This window comes from Bos grunniens, chromosome 11 (assembly GCF_055505025.1).
Source record: "Bos grunniens cultivar Pamir isolate PY7600 chromosome 11, Bosgru_T2T1.0, whole genome shotgun sequence".
Taxonomy (NCBI): domain Eukaryota; kingdom Metazoa; phylum Chordata; class Mammalia; order Artiodactyla; family Bovidae; genus Bos; species Bos grunniens.
Genome location: NC_141175.1, coordinates 20,953,664 through 20,973,081, shown reverse-complemented (window position 1 = coordinate 20,973,081; position 19,418 = coordinate 20,953,664). Strand labels below are relative to the sequence as shown.

The 19,418-nt window shown below is 48.6% G+C and overlaps 1 protein-coding gene across 29 annotated transcripts in view; it reads right to left on the bottom strand.

Annotated features, from left to right (window-relative positions):
* Positions 1–19,418, bottom strand: part of ATP6V1C2 (ATPase H+ transporting V1 subunit C2) — a 61,064-nt gene that overhangs the window by 17,794 nt on the left and 23,852 nt on the right. For 15 of the 29 annotated variants that reach the window (XM_086325588.1, XM_086325595.1, XM_086325596.1 and 12 more), the window contains exons 4-5: positions 10,442–10,527; positions 2,476–2,570 (exon numbers count right to left, since the gene is read on the bottom strand). In XM_086325588.1, the coding sequence (XP_086181714.1) occupies positions 2,476–2,570; positions 10,442–10,527 (181 nt within the window). Of the gene's footprint in view, positions 1–2,475; positions 2,571–9,309; positions 9,340–10,441; positions 10,528–19,418 lie in introns of all 29 variants that reach the window. The other 14 variants (XM_086325584.1, XM_086325590.1, XM_086325583.1 and 11 more) reach the window with 2 other exon arrangements.

Sequence of the window (19,418 nt, the reverse complement as noted above, 5' to 3'; positions counted from 1 at the left end):
ACCCATTCCAGTCCATTTCAGTTCACTGATTCCTAAAATGCCAATGCTCACTCTTGCCATCACTTTTGCCACTCCCGTTTGACCACTTCCAAATACCTTGATCCATGGACCTAACATTCCAGATTCCTATGCAATATTGTTCTTTATAGAACTGGACCTTACTTATATCACCAGTCACATCCGTTTCTTCATTCTTGCCTTCTGGAGTTACTTCTCCACTGATCTCCAGTAGCATATTGGGCACCTACCAACCTTTGCCTTTTCATACTATTCATGGGGTTCTCCAGGCAAGAATACTGAAGTGGTTTGCCATTCCCTTCTCCAGTAGACCACGTTTTGTCAGAATTCTCCACCATGACCCATCCATCTTGGGTGGCTCTACATGGCATGGCTCATAGTTTCATTGAGTTAGACATGGCTATGATCTACGTGATCAGTTTGGTTAGTTTTCTGTGATTGTGGTTTTCATTCTTTCTGCCCTCTGATGGAGAAGGATAAGAGGCTTGTGTCCCTCAGGCTCTGTTGGAGGTCAATTCTGTCTGACCCTCGTCCTGGCCCCTCTAAGTACCCGCTGTGGCTGAGCCCTGACCAGTGCCCAGGTTTCCAGGCTCGGCTGTGCCCCAAGTAGCCCCTTCATGCTCTGCACAGAGAAGAAGGCTCTTTCCAGTTTGGAGAGAGGTCACCAGTCTGACCACAGGGAGATGTCCCTTGTTCTCGAAGTTTCAGGAGCACATCCGAGTTCCCCTCCTCAATGGGCAGGGAAATGAGACCACCGAGGCCAAGACCCGGTTCCCCGGGTGCCTGGCCTCAGGTGCCTACCTGCTCTGGCTGTATGACCTGGTGTCAGCTGAACCTCTCTGAGCTCAATGCCACGGAGCAGATTACCCAGGAAGACGAGTCCTTTCTCCAGCAGACTGAGCCCCTTGAGGGTGGGTCTGCACCTGGGTCAACTCTGCAATTCTGGACAGAGTGGCTGGCACTTGGCGGTGCTTCAAGAATGTGTCCAGGACCAAATACTCCCAGCCTTGCTCCTTCTGGCCTCTGGCTGGCATGCACTCCCCACCACTGAAGGCATGTGTACCAGGCAGAGCCTTGAGACACCATGTACCTCCCTGCATAGGGATGCTTCAGGTGGTGGAGGTACCAGGGGCCAGTGCCCTGAGTGAGTGGACAAGAAGCAGGCTCCCACTAACCACTGTGGACACGCATATGGCGAAGAAAGAAACTTTGCTATTTACTGTAGGCTGGTGAGATCTAGAGGCCCTTTAACAACTTCAGTGTGGCCCAGCCCACAGAGATGGCCGCAGTCATGGGCTGGGTCCCCATCCCTGCTCCTTTTCATTAATGGAGGCAGGTGGGCTCAGCTTTCAGCTGGCAGGAGGGTCGGGGGCCCAGCCCTGCCCGTGTCAGCATGGGGCACCTCCCAGTGGGGAGACCTGCTTGGACACCCAAAAGACACTGGTCACTTTAGAAGGGAGTTTCTCTGACCAGGATATCTCTAGTTAACTGATTTTCATTTCCCACTGGGGAACAGGCCCGAGCCAGTGCCAAGGGCATCACTCCAGTGATCCTGGGGCAGACACAGGGTGAGGAAGCTGATACCACTTTGATACTTTCATTCATGGAGCAGAAGTTGGAGACCACGGCTCACCAAGAAGGCTGAATTGTGGGGCCAGGGCTTCCCGGCTCCCCAGTGTCATCAGGGGTGGCACGCTGGGCAATGCCTTGCAGGAGTTAGGGCTCCTAAGCCCAACGCTGCACTGAAGCTGATAGTTTTTGTTACGTCAACAACCACCCTGGGGGTAGGGGTGTCAGGGAGGGGCTGACTTCTCCATCAGCATCTTTCAAAGGGGGGCGCAGTGAATGGACTCCAGGGTCTGGGCTCAGAACACCAAGGGGCTCAGAGTGCCCCTGGAGGGGAGTGTCCTGTAAGATGAAGCCATCCTGTCGAGTGGTAGGTTTGGAAGAGGTATTCTGGCCTGGAGAATTCCATGGACTGTATAGTCCATGGGGTCGCAAAGAGTCGGACAAACTGAGCGACTTTCACTTTTCACTTTGGAAGAGGTACATACGGTTTCCCTGTGTTGAGATGGGAAAGAATCTGTCTGCAATGCAGGAGACCCAGGTTCGATCCCTGGGTTGGGAAGATCCCCTGGAGAAGGGAATGGCAACCCACTCCAGTATTCTTGCCTAGAGAATCCCATGGACCGAGGAGCCTGGCGGGCAACAGTCCATGGGGTCACAAAGAGTCAAACATGACTGACCAAGTAACTTTGGAAGAGGTATAGGGGGGCAGGTGGTCATCAACCTGTTTCCAGGGTGCCCTGAACCCCACCCCGCCTTCTGCCTCTGGCATCCTGGAAAGTGCCTCCTTGCTTCATCAGGGTCCAAAGGCCATGTAGATTCACCCCAGTGTCCCCAGACGGTCAGGGTCACAGATGTGCGACCCCCCTGGAGAGAAGACCCTCCTCGTACCTTTGCCAGAATGTCCACGACGCTCACCAGCGGCTGCTTGGCGGGATACTTGGCCACGTCCCATTCGAAGTGGGTCACAAAGGACGTTAGGTCAACTGCAAGAGACAGACGCATCTCAGCAGACAGTGGGCCTCCCTTCTCTCCTGAGACCCAGGCGCCATGCCCGGGCCAACGTCCCCACTTAAACCAATGAATTAGAGAAACTGAAGGACAGACTCGGGGCTTCCCCCTCTCTGGGAGAGCAGAAGCCGGGCCAGCCACCAGCCAGGCCCGCAGGCAGCTCCCAAGCCCCTCAGAAAAGCCCATCACCCGGGATGCTGTAAGGGTGAGCTCCTGTGCCCAGACTCAAACCCAGACAGCTGCCCCAGAGCTCTGCGTGAGAGGCCCTGCCTTTGCAGCAGGTGGACCCTGAGTTAGGAGAAACTCAGACACTGGGAGAATTCCCCGCCCTTTCCAGTAGGTTCGGACATGCCCTGCCATGAGTTATTGGCTAGAAGTACCCCAAAGGCATGCCAGAGAGCCCCAAGCCACCCTCTGCAAACCACACAGCCTGTCACAGGTGCCAGCTGCCCAGCAGACAAGCAATCTTCCTGCCTCCCACGCCCAGCATTAGACAGGCCAGCGCCATGCACGTCTGCTTTAACGAAGGCATTTTCAACATTAGCAAAATACTAGTGTCCGCGTATGTGGTTTTCGCCACTTGGCACAGATGTGCTTTTGTCAGGGTATCTCCTTTGTATAAAGTCTATAGTGAGAAGAACAAATCCGTGTCTTTTCAACGTTTCCTTTTTTCCCTCACTTCCTTCAAAAGCAAACTAAACCTCGCATCCCCAGGGTGTTTGCGATTGTCTCTAATGAGCTGAGGGCAGAGGAAGAGGCTTGGAGGTCAGTGCTGGGGGCGGTGGGGCACAGAAACATGTTAGTAACCATCCTGTTTGCACCTCAGTCTCCCTACCTGAGCAGTGGGAGCACTAGGGGAAGTCTCTCGAGGGCCCACTCTCCTTAGGGGAGGGCCCGCACTCCTCTAAGGTGCTACCTGGGGGCCAACTGCAGGTTACACCCCAGTCAGTCACCCCTTCCGTGTATGGCATGCTAAGAGGGCCCCCGAATTCCTCGAAGCCAGCAAGAAGGGCCTGGATTCTCACCCCAGGTTAAGTGGACGCAAGCCTTTCCCAGCCTACCCTCACACAGATGGAAAGGGACTGGCCACCATCCCTCGACATTCAGGCACCATGACCGAAGGCAGCTCGCTACCATGCCAGGGTTGGCAGGTCATAGCCTGCTCGCCCTCAGTCTCCTGGGGACTCTGGTCTAACCTGATACCCCAGTGAGATGCGTGATGCGAGGAGGGCAGGACTGCAGGAGGAGGGGAGCCAGCACCTGCCTCCTGCCCTGGGGGCTAGGGGGCTCGGAAGGCTTTGAGGAGACCCTGTATTCACATGGGTCCTGAGGGGGCCAAGAGTTTGCCATGTGGCCAGTGAAGGAGGGGGCTGGGTGTTGACCAGGTGGACTGGCCAACATCACTTTCTGGGCACGGGGAATCCCTGGGTCAAGCTGATGGGTCAGGGGTATGGACGGGCTGGGGCTGTGGACGGAGTGGGGTCAAGTCTCGTCTACACCTTCTCCTGTGGCAATCAAGACTCCGGGCCCGTTTACTGAGCCCCTCATGTATGCCGGGAGTTGGACACGCATCCCTCCGACTCCAACAGCAGAGCTGAAAGCTCAGCAAAGCAGGTCCAGACACAAGCCTCCAGGGGCTACGTAGCCAGGCGAGCACACCTGTGTCCTGAGCAGTCATCTCAGGTTTGCAATAGAGAAGGAAAAGCTTGGGGGCCCAAGCCCTGCGGGTGGAGGCAGGAGGTCAGCTTAACAGGATGCAGGGATAGTGACCCCAGGGCAAAATGGAGCCTGGGGGGACACTTGGGTTTCCAGGTTGCATGGGGGCATGAAAGAAGGGGACATTCACTCAGGCAGGCAGCCAGGAGGTGGCAGCCTGGGCCAGAGCAGAGGCGAGAGGAGACGGGCTCAGCTCGAGATGAGCCTGAGTCGGACAGCTGGGGTTGACGAGTCACCACGGAGCAGATGGAAATGAAGTGGGTCTTGGGGGAGGGAAGAGGTCTGAGAGCAGAGCTGTTAGATGGGCTTTAACATAAAGATGGCTTCCCTGGTGGCTCAGATGGTAAAAACGTCTGCCTACAATGTGGGAGACCCGGATTCAATCCCTGGGTCAGGAAGATCCCCTGGAGAAGGAAATGGCAACCCACTCCAGTACTCCTGCTTTGAAAATCCCACGGACAGAGAAGCCTGTTAGGCTACCAGTCCTTGGGAGTCACAAAGAGTCAGTCGGACACGACTGAGCGACTTCACTAACTCACTCAACATAAGGATGACGATGCTGGTGACGACCTTCACAGCCAGCTGACCCTGGTTGGTGCTTCACCCTGGCCTGGATGCATGAAATATTGGATTGGCCAGAAAGCTCATTTGAGTTTTTCCATAAGAGGATACCAAAACGCTTGAACGAACTTTTTGGCCAACCCGATATTTCAGTTAATTTACTTTTCAACCCTGTTGGGTCTTATCATCATCTCCAGCTTAGAGATAAGGAAACTTTGGCACAGAGTAAGTCATGTAACCCCCACCAGAAAAGGAGACGAGGAACGTGGAGCTGGGGGTGGGGGGTGCTCCTTCTCTGCCCCACCCTTGGGCCGGTGAGGCAGTGGCGGAGGCAGTGAGGGTTGGGGGGACACAGGGAAGTTGTCATGGGTTGGTGCCTTCCTGAGAACCACACACTGATACATCTGGTCTCAGGACTTAGAGAGGTCCTTCAGATTCCAAGGGCTCCCCTTGTGGCTCAGCTGGTAAAGAATCCTCCTGCAATGCAGGAGACCTGGGTTCGATTCCTGGGTTAGGAAGATCCTCTGGAGAAGGGAAAGGCTACCCACTGCAGTACTGTGGCCTGGAGAATTCCAGGGACTGTATAGTCCATGGGGTCGCAGGACACGACTGAGCGACTTTCACTTTCAGATTCCAATGGTGTTGCGATTGCCGAGGGTACCCCGCAGGCACCAAAGGCAAGGTCCTGACCCAGCGAACTAAGTGCCCTTAGAAGGAGGCACCAGAGAGCCGCCCCCACCCCACCCCGTCCTGTGTGTGTGTGCTCCCACCAAGGAAGGGACGTGTGAGCACACAGCGGAGGAGGCAGGTTCTCACCAGGAGCCAACCCTGCCATCCCCCTGACCCTGAATTTCCAGCCTCCAGAGATAAATGTCCATGGTTTAAGCTCCAGTCTGGGTATTTTGATATGGTAGCCTGAGTTGACTCATACAGGATTTTGGTACTAATTTGATATTAATATGGATTGGGGGACTGCCACACTAGGGCAGGGAGGTAACTTTGCAGGGAGGATCCAGGCCTGTGAGGAGCTGAATTAAGGTCTGGAGGATGGCAGGGGCATGGTCAGTGGCAGAACCGAAGGTCACAAAGGACTTGTCCTGTGTCAGTGGTCACCCTTGATGCTGCTACTGAACCCTACTGTGGGCCAGGCACTGGACAGGCATGACCATCACACAGCTCCCATGTTGGTCGCTCGCTGCCTGGTGGGAGCCACCAACACCTCCCCGCCACAACAGACCAGGGAACATCCCCCTAGGCTGATGCCAGGCAGATGTGTGCTCTGGCGATCCCCACCACTGCCCCCTCCAGACCCCGTGGGCACACCACACCACCCAAGCCAAGCCACCCCCAGCCCCTCACTCTCCCTCTCATGGCTGCCCTTGTCCTAAACATCAGGATGGAGACCAAGTCCTGAAAGCCTGCCCAACGCTCCCTTCCCTTGCCAGCCAGAGCCTGTGGACGCTGGCCAACTCCTTCTCACTAATGACGCTACACAACCATGGTTGATTCCCCTGCTCTTTCAGGCTCCTTGAGGGCAGTTGACTATCTCTGTGTCCCCAGAGCTCTGTGACAGTGTCCAGCAAGCGGCAAGTGCTTCATACGAGAACTTCCTAATAACCCTGATTACTGTCCTAACACTAGCCAGGTTGCTTAGAAGAGGTACCTTTTAGACAAGCTCTTGTCTCCATGCATTTTTTACTAACTCCGGGCTTTCCAGCATTCAGCCCAAAGAGAATGAATGCATCCTCCTGTCCACTAGAATGCCTATAATTCCTCTACAACTTAGCCCCTCTCCTTGTGAAGGCTCCCAAGCCCTTGGTTTCCATGACAGCACATGAGGCGCTGCGGGTCTGATCCCCGGACTGCGAGCTCCTGGAGGGCGATCATCTCTGGATGCCTAGAACCCAGCACAGCGCCTGGTGCTCAATGGCCAAGTGTGAGTATCTGATGGAGGAGGGAAGATAAGGAGACGGTGACGAGCTCCCTGCAGAAGGCTCCAGAGACCTCTGGGTTGTGACTGTGACTTCCTCCTCCGACGTCGCCTCTCCCCAGTTGGGAGCACCAGTTCCAGACACTGCGCCTTGCCCAGATCACGTAGACGAGGACCTTACCCCTCGCACATTGCCTTTGGTGAGAGTGTGGTCCGAGGACGGTTCTCAGCCTTAGAAAGTGGCAGCCCTGGATCCTCTGGGTGCTCCCAAACCACAGCCTCCTCTCTGCCTGCTTGTAATGACAGGCTCCCCTCCCCTCCTGTCCCCTGGCTGAAATCCCAGAAGCCTGGGCTCCAGGAAGCAGTGCGTGCTTGGATCGAAGGCCTGTGAGGTCAGACCATGACCCAGGCGGGCTCACTTTGAATCAAAACACTCAAAACACACAGATGGCTGCCCTTGAGCAAGTGATGTCATCCAAGAACCTAAACAAAGCCTTCCCGGCAGCAGAGGAACAAAGGACCGGTGACCACACTGACAGAGGCCAGACAGCCAGACGGACTGTCAGGTGGTTCCGACCCTGAGCCTTCCAGGGCCCCGGCCAGACCAGGGCATGTTTGCTCAGCTCTGCTGCAATCACACACGCCTGTGTCCTTCCCGCTTCAAGCGCAGCAAGAAGCAAAGAACAGATGGAAACAAAAGGTGCCCAGGCCGAGAACCGTAAAGGGATTAAGTCCATAGAGGCAAGAAAACTAAGACCCAGGAAGGTGACTTGCCAAGGTCGCAAAGGGCCAAGGCTGACCGCTCCAAGGCCGGGGCTCCTGGCCCTCCAGGAAACATAGCCCAGAAGACCTGGGGGGTAACCTCAGAGAGATCAGATTAAAATCTCACCTGCTGGAGAAACCCTGAGCTCCTGCAGTTAATTCTATCACTAGCTCTCTGGGTGCTCTCTAGAAGAAAAATAGTTCCTCGTCCATCCGAATAATATCAAGAAAGTTGAAAGTGTTAGTCACTCAGTCGTGTCTGATTCTTTGCCACCCCATGGACTGTAGCCCACCAGGCTCCTCTATCCGTGGGATTCTCCAGGCAAGTGGGTTGACATTCCCTTTTCCAGGCGATCTTTCTGACCCAGGGCTCCACCCTGGGTCTCCTGCATTGCAGGCAGACTATCAGGAGAGCCTGAGCCAAACTGTCTCAAAGGTGTCTTGACTGCAGTACTTTTCAGAGACTTTCCTATGCTGCTGTGCGTGATGAATGTTCAAGAGCGGGCCATGAACGCTACCCGAGGGTCCTTGACTTTTGTTTGCACAGGGCTGGGTACCAGACCAGCTTTGGAAAATCATGGGGACCTGACTCCCAGGAGGCCTAGAGATAACGAAATAGATGGAAACAAATAAGGCTGGATTCTCTCCTCCTGAGAGGAGACTGAGGATGGATACGATGTAATAATGACACCTAATTTTAACTGACGTGAATTTTGAATAGAATGTAAGCATTTTGATCATTATTGTCAAGTGAGCTCACATTCTCGAATCCTCAGTTCAGTTCAGTCGCTTAGTCATGTCCTACTCTTTGTGACCCCATGGACTGCAGCACACAAGGCCTCCCTGTTCATCACCAACTCCCAGAGTTTACTCAAACTCATGTCCGTTGAGTCGGTGATGCCATCCAAGCATCTCATCCTCTGTCGTCCCCTTCTCCTCCCGCCTTCAATCTTTCCCAGCATCAGGGTCTTTTCAAATGAGTCAGTTCTCGAATCCTAAAGACCAGGTTTCTCAGATAGAAAAGTAGTCCTAAGTCAGCATTTCCGTCTAGGGCCCTATGAGTTACCTGCTGGGAAATAAATCAGTTCATCAACTCAACAAAACAATTTTTTGGATTAGCACACAGGCGAGGAATCTCAGTGTAATTAACAGATTGCATTTGGGAAGGCATTTTGGCGACTTCTGGTCTGCCAAGATTTGTATATGTCCTACCTAATGGGATTTGCTGGTTTTAATTCCACCAGTCTGAGCAGGTTGGAGAAAAACCAATGCAAACAACACCTTCTAACGGGAAAACCAGAAATGGCCTGTTAGAGCACAGAGGCTCTCCCAGGAGAGGCTCTAAGAGTGTATGAGAGACCCCCATTGAGGCCACACAAAGCTAAGCCTGGCGTTTAAGGATGTCAGGGTCCACCCAACAGCCAGCCCTCGCAGGCAGGAGGATGCTGGGGATGGCCATCAAGGCAAGAAGCAAACCACAAACAAAAAGATGCCAAAGTCAATACTGAACTCCAGGAGGCATGCGGTGCTGCTGGGGGAGGCAGGGGAGACGCGAGGAAGAGGGGGAAGGGAAGAAACAGTTGCTGTCTGTGTTATATGGACACTGTGACCAAGCCATGAGGTTGTCACTTGAGAAATCCGTCGTCACCTGGTCACTGTATCCCTACAACCAGACTGAGATTCCACCTTCCCAGGGGCACGCAGGCGTCACACTGAACACACACAGCAAACGACACACAACCTACTCTTTAAACACTTCATTTTTTCTTTCAAACCTGCAACGTTAGAGGATGGAGTCATTAGACTGCAGTAATATACAAAACTAAGTTCTGATTTAGGAATACGAACATTTCTCTTTATCAATTTAATCAAGCAAATATAACTAATGGTTTCCAAGGTTCCCAGATGGGAGCTCCCTAATGGTGCAGTGGATCGGACTCTGCCTTTCCACCGCAGGGGGCACGGGTTCAATTCCTGGTTGGGGAACTAAGATCCTGCATGGCATGTGGCAATCAAAAAAAAAAAGGTTCCGGGGGGAAAAAACATGAATATATACGTAATAAATTTATAATATTGATATATTTTAAATATTATATGTGTGTAATTATGCATAATATTATGTTATTGTAATGTATAATATTATATATGTATATTCATGTATAATATTAATAATATGTACTAAATGACATATTAAATATAGAATATATGCTTTCATTTTCAGTATACTGATGCATAGAGCCATGAGTTTAATTATCTCTACGGATATTGAAACATCTAATTCTAAGGTTCCCAAAGCCTCAGAGTTTTTGTCTTGCACATTTTAAAGGCACTCAAATTGTGCCCTAATACATAGACCAAAACATGCTTGGAATCTACAGGCTTGTCCTATCAGCGTAGGAGACAGAAATTCCAAATGCAAACCCGCTACACAAAGTGTTTTTGGTCTAACCCTCATCTAATTACTGGGCACAGCTAAAGAATCCAGTTGGAGGTATTCCAGCCTCCTTTGGGGATAGGATTAAATCAGTTAGGGTGTGGGGATAGAAGGGAGGCTGACAGAGAAGGTGCATGGGCCAACTAACCCCTAAACCCCATTGAATCCATTTTAATCTCAAATTTCACTGAGGAGCTCAGCCACAGGTAAGAAAAGCCAGGTGCTTTAGAAATGAGACAGAAGGAATATAAGGGAGACTGGAGTCTTCCAAACAGCGGTGCCACTGTGCTCTAAGCGGCGTGGACAGCATCTGCCTGGCATGTCAGTTTGGAGCCTCCGCGGTGCCGTGTCATTTCAGCCCTCCTGTGTGGCCACAGCTGGGACCACGAATGGACTAGAATAAGCTGGGAAAGGACCATCATAAGCGTGCTTCAGGGACCTACCTCCGTTGGCCAGAAGGTTCTCCTGGACCTTTCCCTTGGAGTCTTCCATCACTTCCACCACGCTCTGGGCCATTCTCCTTATGAGACTTTTGGGAAGGAATACAAAGCCAGTTAAGAGCAGAAAACTACCCTCAAAATGCTCTCCACTCTGCCGGGGCCACCCTTTGGGGAACAATTTGGCAATATGTACAAAGAAACATAAAACGCAAACTGGTAATTGAACCAGTATTTCCACTTCTGAGAAACCATCTTAAGGAAACAGGACAAACAGAAAAAGCTTTCTGAATAAAAAGATGCTCTTTGCAGCCATGTTGCTGACAGCAAGGAACTGGAAACCACCGGATGGTCTGACAATAGACGATTGTTTAAGTAAATGCTAGTGTACCCAGCTGAGGGATTATTAGCAGCCACTTTGGAACTGTGGTGTTGGAGAAGACTCTTGAGAGTCCCTTGGACTGCAAGGCGATCAACCAGTCCATTCTGAAGGAGGTCAGCCCTGGGATTTCTTTGGAAGGAATGATGCTAAAGCTGAAACTCCAGCACTTTGGGCACCTCATGCGAAGAGTTGACTCATTGGAAAAGACTCTGATGCTGGGAGGGATTGGGGGCAGGAGGAGAAGGGGGCGACAGAGAATGAGATGGCTGGATGGCATCACTGACTCGATGGATGTGAGTCTGGGTGAACTCCGGGAGTTGGTGATGGACAGGGAGGACTGGCGTGCTGTGATCCATGGGGTTGCAAACAGTCAGACACGACTGAGCGACTGAACTGAACTGAACTGAAAATAAGGTTTACAAAGAATTTCTAGGACTGTGGAACGAGGCATGTACTATAATGTTACATGAAAAAAAGCCGCAAACTTACACAGACTGTACGGCTGCAGCTATGTGAAAATGTCCCTCCTACTTTACATATTTTCTATTATAATCCAGTATTGCTTTTATAGGGCTTCCCTGGTGGCTCAGTAGTAAAGAACCTGCCGGCCAATGCAGGAGAGGTAGGTTCTATCCTTGGGTCAGGAAGATTCCCTTGAGAAGAAAATGGCAACCCACTCCAGTACTCTTGCGTGCAAAAATCCGTGGACAGAGGAGCATGGTGGGCTGTAATCCATAGGGTCAGAAAAGAGTCAAACACGACTTAGCGACTAAACAACAACAACAAATTGCTTTTATAATTAGAAAATTAAAGCTCTTTAAGTCTTCAGAAAACATACTGGAGGCTCCAGAAAGGTTAAGAAAGGATAAGAAAGGAGATGCAGAGGCATTCCCATTTGCTGTGGCTCTGCCACATGTACGATTTGTGGCCAAATTTATTTAATCTCTGTGATCCATAGTTCCCTTCTTTGTAAAATGGGATGATATCCATTTTGAGGAATTGTTATAAATGTTAATAGAATAAATAGCAAAGAGTGTCCGCTTCTGGAAGCCCATCAGTTAGAATTGCAGGAGGAAGCAGGCCAGTCGCATCGAGGATCCACATCTTTGCCTCGGGCCCTCTCCTGGTTCTCCTGGCTCCCAGGAGGGAGCGGCTGCAGGCAGGGAGGAGGAAGAGGTCCCTGAATTCCAAGTGGAGGACGACTCCCCAGCTGTGGCAGGCACTGGCCATGTGGCCACTCAGAGGATGGCCCAGGGGCCTAGGGTCAAACACACAAAACTGAGGCAGAGGACCCCGAAAGGCCCCAGGTTAAAGGAAGAGAGAGAGGAGGGAGGGAAAAAAAGAACAGAGTAGTGGGGAAAGCAACTTGCTTTGGTATCTAACCATTATCTGTTTGGGGCCAAAAAACTGATGAATACAAGTATAAAGTAATTAACCAGAAATGAACAACCACACTCTCCCACCCAAAACCATGTTTCATACTCTTTGCACGTCAACATTTTCCTTTTGTTGACCACGTGCCAATTTCTATATCACTGTTATTGAATCATCTCAATAATTCTCGAAGATGGGTATCATTCCCTTTTCCAGATGGGGAGACTGAGGCCCAGAGTAGTATTAATAATTTGCCTCCCAACTATCCAGTCTGTCTGTGGGCCCCACAGCTCTGGGCCACCTGGGTTTAAAATCTCCACAGATGTTGGCATTTCTTAGGATAGTTGTTCTGCCTCTTCCTAATCATAGCTGGGGCAAGGGACCGAGCTAATCTCATCCTGTTTCCTCAGCAACATGGCCGTGACACCCCTCCTCTCACAGAGTTTGGAACAGTGCGGGTAAAGGACCAGGCCCCTGGGAGTGTGTGATAAATACCTTCAGGTGTGCAGCCTGACGGAGACATTCAGGCTCCCTGCCCTCTGGCTCCCCAGGCGATTCAATAGGAGCTGAGGAGGCTGTGAATCCGGTTCCCTCCCAGTTCCGGTGACCCAATTCCTCTCGCCTCCTACAGCCTACAGGTGTGACAACATCCGTCCACCTGGGTTTCTGTACCATCCCCTGTGCTTCTCCAACAGTCCTCACGCACTCACATGCCCTTTCATGAAGAGTCTTTCCTCAAATTATCCTAATTGGAGTGTGTTTTCTGTTATTTATTTACAATGTATTTATTTTTGGTTGCAGTGGGTCTTGGTGGCTGTGTGCAGGCTTTCTCCAGTTGTGGCGAGAGGGGCCTACTCCTCGTGGCAGGGTGCAGGGTTCTCATTGTGGTCGCTTCTCTTATTGTGGAGCCCGGGATCTAGGCACACAGGTTCAGACGCCCTGGTGCACAGGCTTAGTTGCTCTGCGGCACCTGGACTCTTCCCAGACCAGGGATCGAACCTGTGTTCCGTGTATAAGCAGGTGGATTCTTATCCACTGTACCACCAGGGAAGTCCCTCTTCTGTTATTTGTTAGAACCCTGATTCTATCAATTCATTTGTTCATTCACTCATTCATTTAGCAAATTCCAGATATTAACCAGCTATGTGCCAAGCACGGACTAGAGTGCTGTGAATGCAGATGCTGTGAACAATACAGCCCCTGCTCTCAGAGAACTTCTTTCTGATGCTGTCAAGGGTTCCTCTTTATCATTATTATAGTGACAATGCAGGTTGCTGTCTTTTATTATCATATCCTCAGTCATACTTTGAGTATTGTCCTTACATGAGGGTTCTAACTCCAGCCCCAAGGGCAACATTTTGGTGCATAGCAGCTGTTCAGGAAATGTTTGTTGAATGAATAATGAATGTCTGCTAAGCTGCTAAGTCGCTTCAGTCGTGTCCGACTCTGTGCAGCCCCATAGACGGTAGCCCACCAGGCTCCCCCATCCCTGGGATTCTCCAGGCAAGAACACTGGAGTGGGTTGCCATTTCCTTCTCCAATGCGTGAAAGTGAAGTCGCTCAGTCGTGTCGGACTTGTAGCAACCCATGGACTGCAGCCTCCCAGGCTCCTTCGTCCATGGGATTTTCCAGGAGTGGGGTGCCATTGCCTTCGAGCACCTAAATAACACACGGGCCTCCTTCTCAGTAGACCTAAAAGGAGAACCCACTTGCCACTCTGTTAATGACTATTTGCTGTTTCTAATTCTAGCCTCTATGAAGTTTTTAACCATAACAAGTATGGTGGCACACCTGCCCCCAGGCGTGTACACCACCACGGAACATCTCAAAATAGCATGGTCCGATGAAGCTTAACTGCTGGAAGAATTGCTTGTTGCACCTAACAAAAATGTCCCTGACTTAGCTGTGATCATTAACCACAGGCATCAGTGAACTGAGTATTGCTAAATCAGAACACTTTTCTCATGGAAAGGAATATGAGAGTCTAGATGCTGTTTTAAATTTTTTTTTCATTATACAGTTTATTGTAAAAATTTAACATGTCATGTTAGAGCTTCCTCATTCCTTTCATTAACTGCATAGTATTTCATTGCAAACGTGAGTCATAACTAATTTGCTCTATTGAGGGTTGCTTATGCTTTGATGGATTTTGCAACAAAACACACACTTTGCCCATTTGTACAGGCACATAAGCAGAGACATCTCTCTGCTCACAAAGGTCTATATAGACAAAGCTATGGTTTTTCTAGTAGTCTTGTATGGATGTGAGAGTGGACCATGAGGAAGGCTGAGCACCAGCATATTGATCCTTTTGCACTGTGGTGCTGGAGAAGACTCTTGAGAGTCCCTTGGACAGCAAAGAGATCAAACCAGTCAATCCTAAAGGAAGTCAGTCCTGAAGATTCACTGGAAGGACTGATGTGGAAGCTAAAGCTCCAATCCTTTGGCCACCTGATGTGGAGTTGACTCACTGGAAAAGACCCTGATGCTGGGAAAGATGGAGGGCAGGAGGAGAAGGGGACGACAGAGAATGAGATGGTTGGGTGGCCTCATCTACACAATGGACATGAGTTTGGGCAAATTCCAGGAGGTAGTGATGAACAGGGAAGCCTGGCATGCTGCAGTCCATGGGGTTGCAAAGAGTCAGATATGACTTAGCAACTCAACATATGTAGAATAAATGGCAAAAGAATAACTACTCGGATAAAGGGTGTGAGCACTTAACAATGTTAACAGATAAGGCCAAATTATCCTTCAAGTATACAGAGCCAATGTACTGTCAAGTGCCTACCTCTTAAAGCCTTGCCAACATGACAGATTATGTACCTTTTTAATCCCTGCCAATCTGACAGCTGAAAAATTCTGTCACTGTTACTCTGACTTGCATCTGTTTGATCATCGGTGTGGCTGGACAGCTTTTGATAGGTTTAGTGACTCTACAAATGACTGTTTTCTTCTGTTAATAGAGTGTTCATATCTTTTGTTGGTTTTTCTACTGGTTTCTTCATTAAAAAAACTTATTTATAAGGGCTCTTAGGTGTTTCAGGGACTCAATTCTTGAGACACTGTTCTGAGCTAGGTAACATCCCCATTTTAAAGATGAAAAAATTAATACTTAGAGAGCTAAAAGTCACCTTATATGAACTATAAGTGTCAGAGCAGAAATTGATCCTAAATCTACATGACTCTAAAGCCGTGCTCTTTAGTGGCAGTCTGGCTAAACTAAACTAAAGCTAAACTCTGGCTCCTTCCTCTAAAATACTGGGCAAAAACTTATTCTAACCCATAAGGGAAGATATATGCTGCTGCTGCTGCTAAGTCGCTTCAGTTGTGTCCAACTCTGTGTGACCCCATAGACGGCAGCCACCAGGCTCCCCCATCCCTGGGATTCTCCAGGCAAGAACACTGGAGTGGGTTGCCATTTCCTTCTCCAATGAGTGAAAGTGAAAAGTGAAAGTGAAGTCACTCAGTCGTGTCCAACTCTTCGGGACCCCATGGACTGCAGCCCACCAGGCTCCTCCATCCATGGGATTTTCCAAGCAAGAGTACTGGAGTGGGTTGCCATTGCCTTCTCCAAAGATGTATGAATCATATCTTAATGAAAAAAACAAACTGCAAACGGTATATAACTTGACTGGGGTGTTGGTTAAACTGACGTACCCAACAAAATTCATCAACCAGTTAATTCAAGATGTGCACATTTCACTCTATGTACATTTTACCTGATTAAAAAATTGTTTTGATTGCCAACAGGCACATGAAACGCATGTGAGCATGAAAAGATGCCCAATATCACTAATTATTAGAAAAATGCAAATCAAAACTACCATGAGGTATCATCTCACACCAGTCAGCATGGCCATCGTTATAAAGTCTACAAAAGACTTCCCTGGTGGTCCAGTGGCGAGGACTCCCTGCTTCCAATGTGGTGGGCCCTGGTTCGATCCCTGGTCAGGGAACTAAATTCTTTAAGAGTTTTCATGCCAGAACTAAAGACCCTACACGCTGCAGCTAAGACCTGTTGCAGCCAAGTACATAAATAAAGACTGTGAACCAAAACTCCTGAAGTCCGTACGCTCTAGAGCCCATATTCTACAACAGGAGAAGCCACCACAGTGAGAAGCTTGTGCACTGCAACTAGAGTAGCCCCACTTGCTGTGATTAGAGAAAGCTGCACACAGCAGTGAAGACCCCAGTACAGGCAAAAAATAAAATAAAATAAAAAAATTATAGTTACCATATGATCCTGCAATCCCACACCTGGGCATATATCTGGAGACAGATCTAACTCAACATAGACACTCACCCCAATGTTTGCACTATTCAATAGCCAAGACATGGAAGCAACCTAAATGTCCACCAAAAGATGAATAGATAAAGGTGTGGTCCATATATATCTGCTGGAATATTACTCAGCCATGAAAAAGAATGGAATAACGCCGTTTGCAGCAACACGGATGGACCTAGAGATTATCGTATTAAGTGAAGACGGAGAAAGACAAATATGATATAATATCACTTATATGTGGAAACTGTTTTAAAAAGTGATACAAATGAACTTCTTCACAAAACAGAAACCAACTCACAGACATAGAAAACAAACCTATGCTTACCACAAGGGAGGAGGGAGTTGGGGAGGGATAAATTAGGAGTTTGGGACTAAGATATACACCCCTCTATATATAAAATTATAAATGACAAGGACCTAATATATAGCACAGGGAACTACATTAAATACCTTGTAATAACATATAATGGAAAGTAATCCAAACCACTTTTCTGTACACCTGAAATGAACATAGTATTTTAAATTAAACTTCAACCTTAAAAAAAAGAAAAGAAAGAAAATTTACAACAGATACTATCTGTTCAAGTCACCAGTAATGGGAAGATGAATAGCATGTGTCTCTTGATATGATGTACTGAGAAGAACACAACTTCACTTCTGGGGTACTCCTGAAAAAAGTGCATAATCTGTATCTCATCATGAGGAAACATCAGAGGAGTTTAAATTAAGAAGCATTTTACAAAATAACCGACTTGTACTTGTCAAAGCAACTCAACGTAAAAGTCAGAGCCTGAATAACCATTCTAGTTTAAACAAGGCGAATAAGACATGACAATTAATTGTGAAAAACAGGGAGACAACTTAATGTTTACCATTATCTAAGAAAAATATGAGATTTTCTTTTGTTATTAAGGACACTATTGGCTAATTGGTGATATCCAACTAAATCAGTAAATTACAATAATACTGTATTCCTGATTTTGATCATTGTATTAAGGGACAATGTTAGTGGCAGTCCTTGTTTTTAGAAAATATAAAGTATTTAGAAGTAAAGGGACATTATATCTGCCAGGAGACTTCAGAAAAAACAAGTGAGAGAAGATAAAGTAAATGTGGTAAAGAGAAATTCTTTGAATAGTCTTGCAATTTTTCTGGAAATTGGAAATTAGCTCAGAATAAAACATTAAACAATATTTAAGCATGTACAGTACCTAATTCCACTTTTAAAAATTATATGTCAGTATATACCTAAATGAGAATCCTGACACGATTCTGGTAATATGAAACTGTTAATACTGGTTCCCTTCAAGACGGTAAAGTGTCCTGCCTACAATGTGAAAGACCCAGGTTCGATCCCTAGGTGGGGAAGATCCTCTGGAGAAGGAAATGGCAACCCACTCCAGTACTCTTGCCTGGAAAATCCCATGGACGGAGGAGACTGGCAGGCTACAGTCCATGGGGTCGCAAACAGTCAGACATGACTGAGCAACTAAACTTTCTTTATTTCTTTTCTTTTTCAGGTGTACAATAACAGGGACTTTCCCTTTAAATGTATTTCTGTAATGTCATGCTTGAAGTGATTAAGATGTATATTACTTTGGTAAGTAGAAAACAAAAGAAAAATAAATGAAAATAAATAAACATAGCAGCATTATTTACAATTGCCAAAAAAAACCAATCCAAGTGCTCATCAATGGATGCATAGATAAATAAAATGTAGTATTACTCATATAATGGAATATCGCTGTTGTGGTTTAGTCACTAAGTCATGTCCGACTCTTTGAAACCCCATGGACTGTAGCCCACCAGGCTCCTCTGTCCATGGGATTTCCCAGGCAAGGATACTGGAGTGGGTAATCGTTTCCTAATCCAGGGGATCTTCCCCACCCAGGGATAGACCCTGCATCTCCTGCATAGCAGGTGAATTCTTTACTGCTGAGCCACCAGGGAAGCCCAATAGTGGAATATTATTCAGGCTTTAAAAGGAAGGAAAGTGTGCCACATGATACAGCAAGGCTGAACCTTGAAGTCATTATGCTAGGTGAAATAAAAAGATAAACACGGTATGATTCCGTTTATATGAGGTAGCCAGCATCAAATTCATAGAAGCAGTAAGTAAAATGATGGTTTCCAGGAGCTTGGAGGAGGAGGGAATAAGGAGTTATATATAATGGATTAACAGAGTTTCGGTTTTGCAAGACTTCTGAAGTGGTGATGACGGTTGTACAACGATGTGAATGTACTTAATGCCACTGAACTATTTAAAAAATGATTAATATGGTTGTAAATAGGAGAGAATTCTAGGCATACAGAGGTGTCGCAAGCACCAGGAAACTGTCTCCCCACCTAGACAACAAGGACACTCGCCGAGTCTGTCTGATGTAGCCATTTCGGAACTCTGGAATCTACTGAAGGCCAGCAACTTCCAGGGGGACCATAAAACTGCAGTTAATCTTGGTCACTTTCAGCTCTTAGCACAGTGGCAGCAAGCCCTCAGAACCCGCAGCCACAGGCAGGCATCTGTGTGTTCCTGGAGCAATTTGCACACAGTTTGTGGGAGCCAGGGTGGGCAAAGGACACTGTCCTCCAAATAGCGAAGAATTTGTGCTCTGATAGCTGCTTCTGATCCCAGAGGTGCAGACAAAGAGGGTGGGCACCCCTGTTGCAACCTCCCCGCGTTGTGTTGTTGCAAGCCCCTCTCCCTCCAGGTGTGAGGCAGGGCAGGGAGGGAACAGAGAAGGGAGGGGGTCTTCAGGAGCTGAGCAGGCAGAATCCGGACACCTGGAACAGCAGGGATAAGAGTCGGGAGAGACGGAGTTGCCTGTGTCCAGGTGTATGACGGACACGTCCTGTCCTCCCTTTCTGCAAACACTCTGGGGCACCCCTAGCATTGCTGATTTCTGGGCTCCAAGGGCACCCAGAGTTCCCGCTGCCCCTTC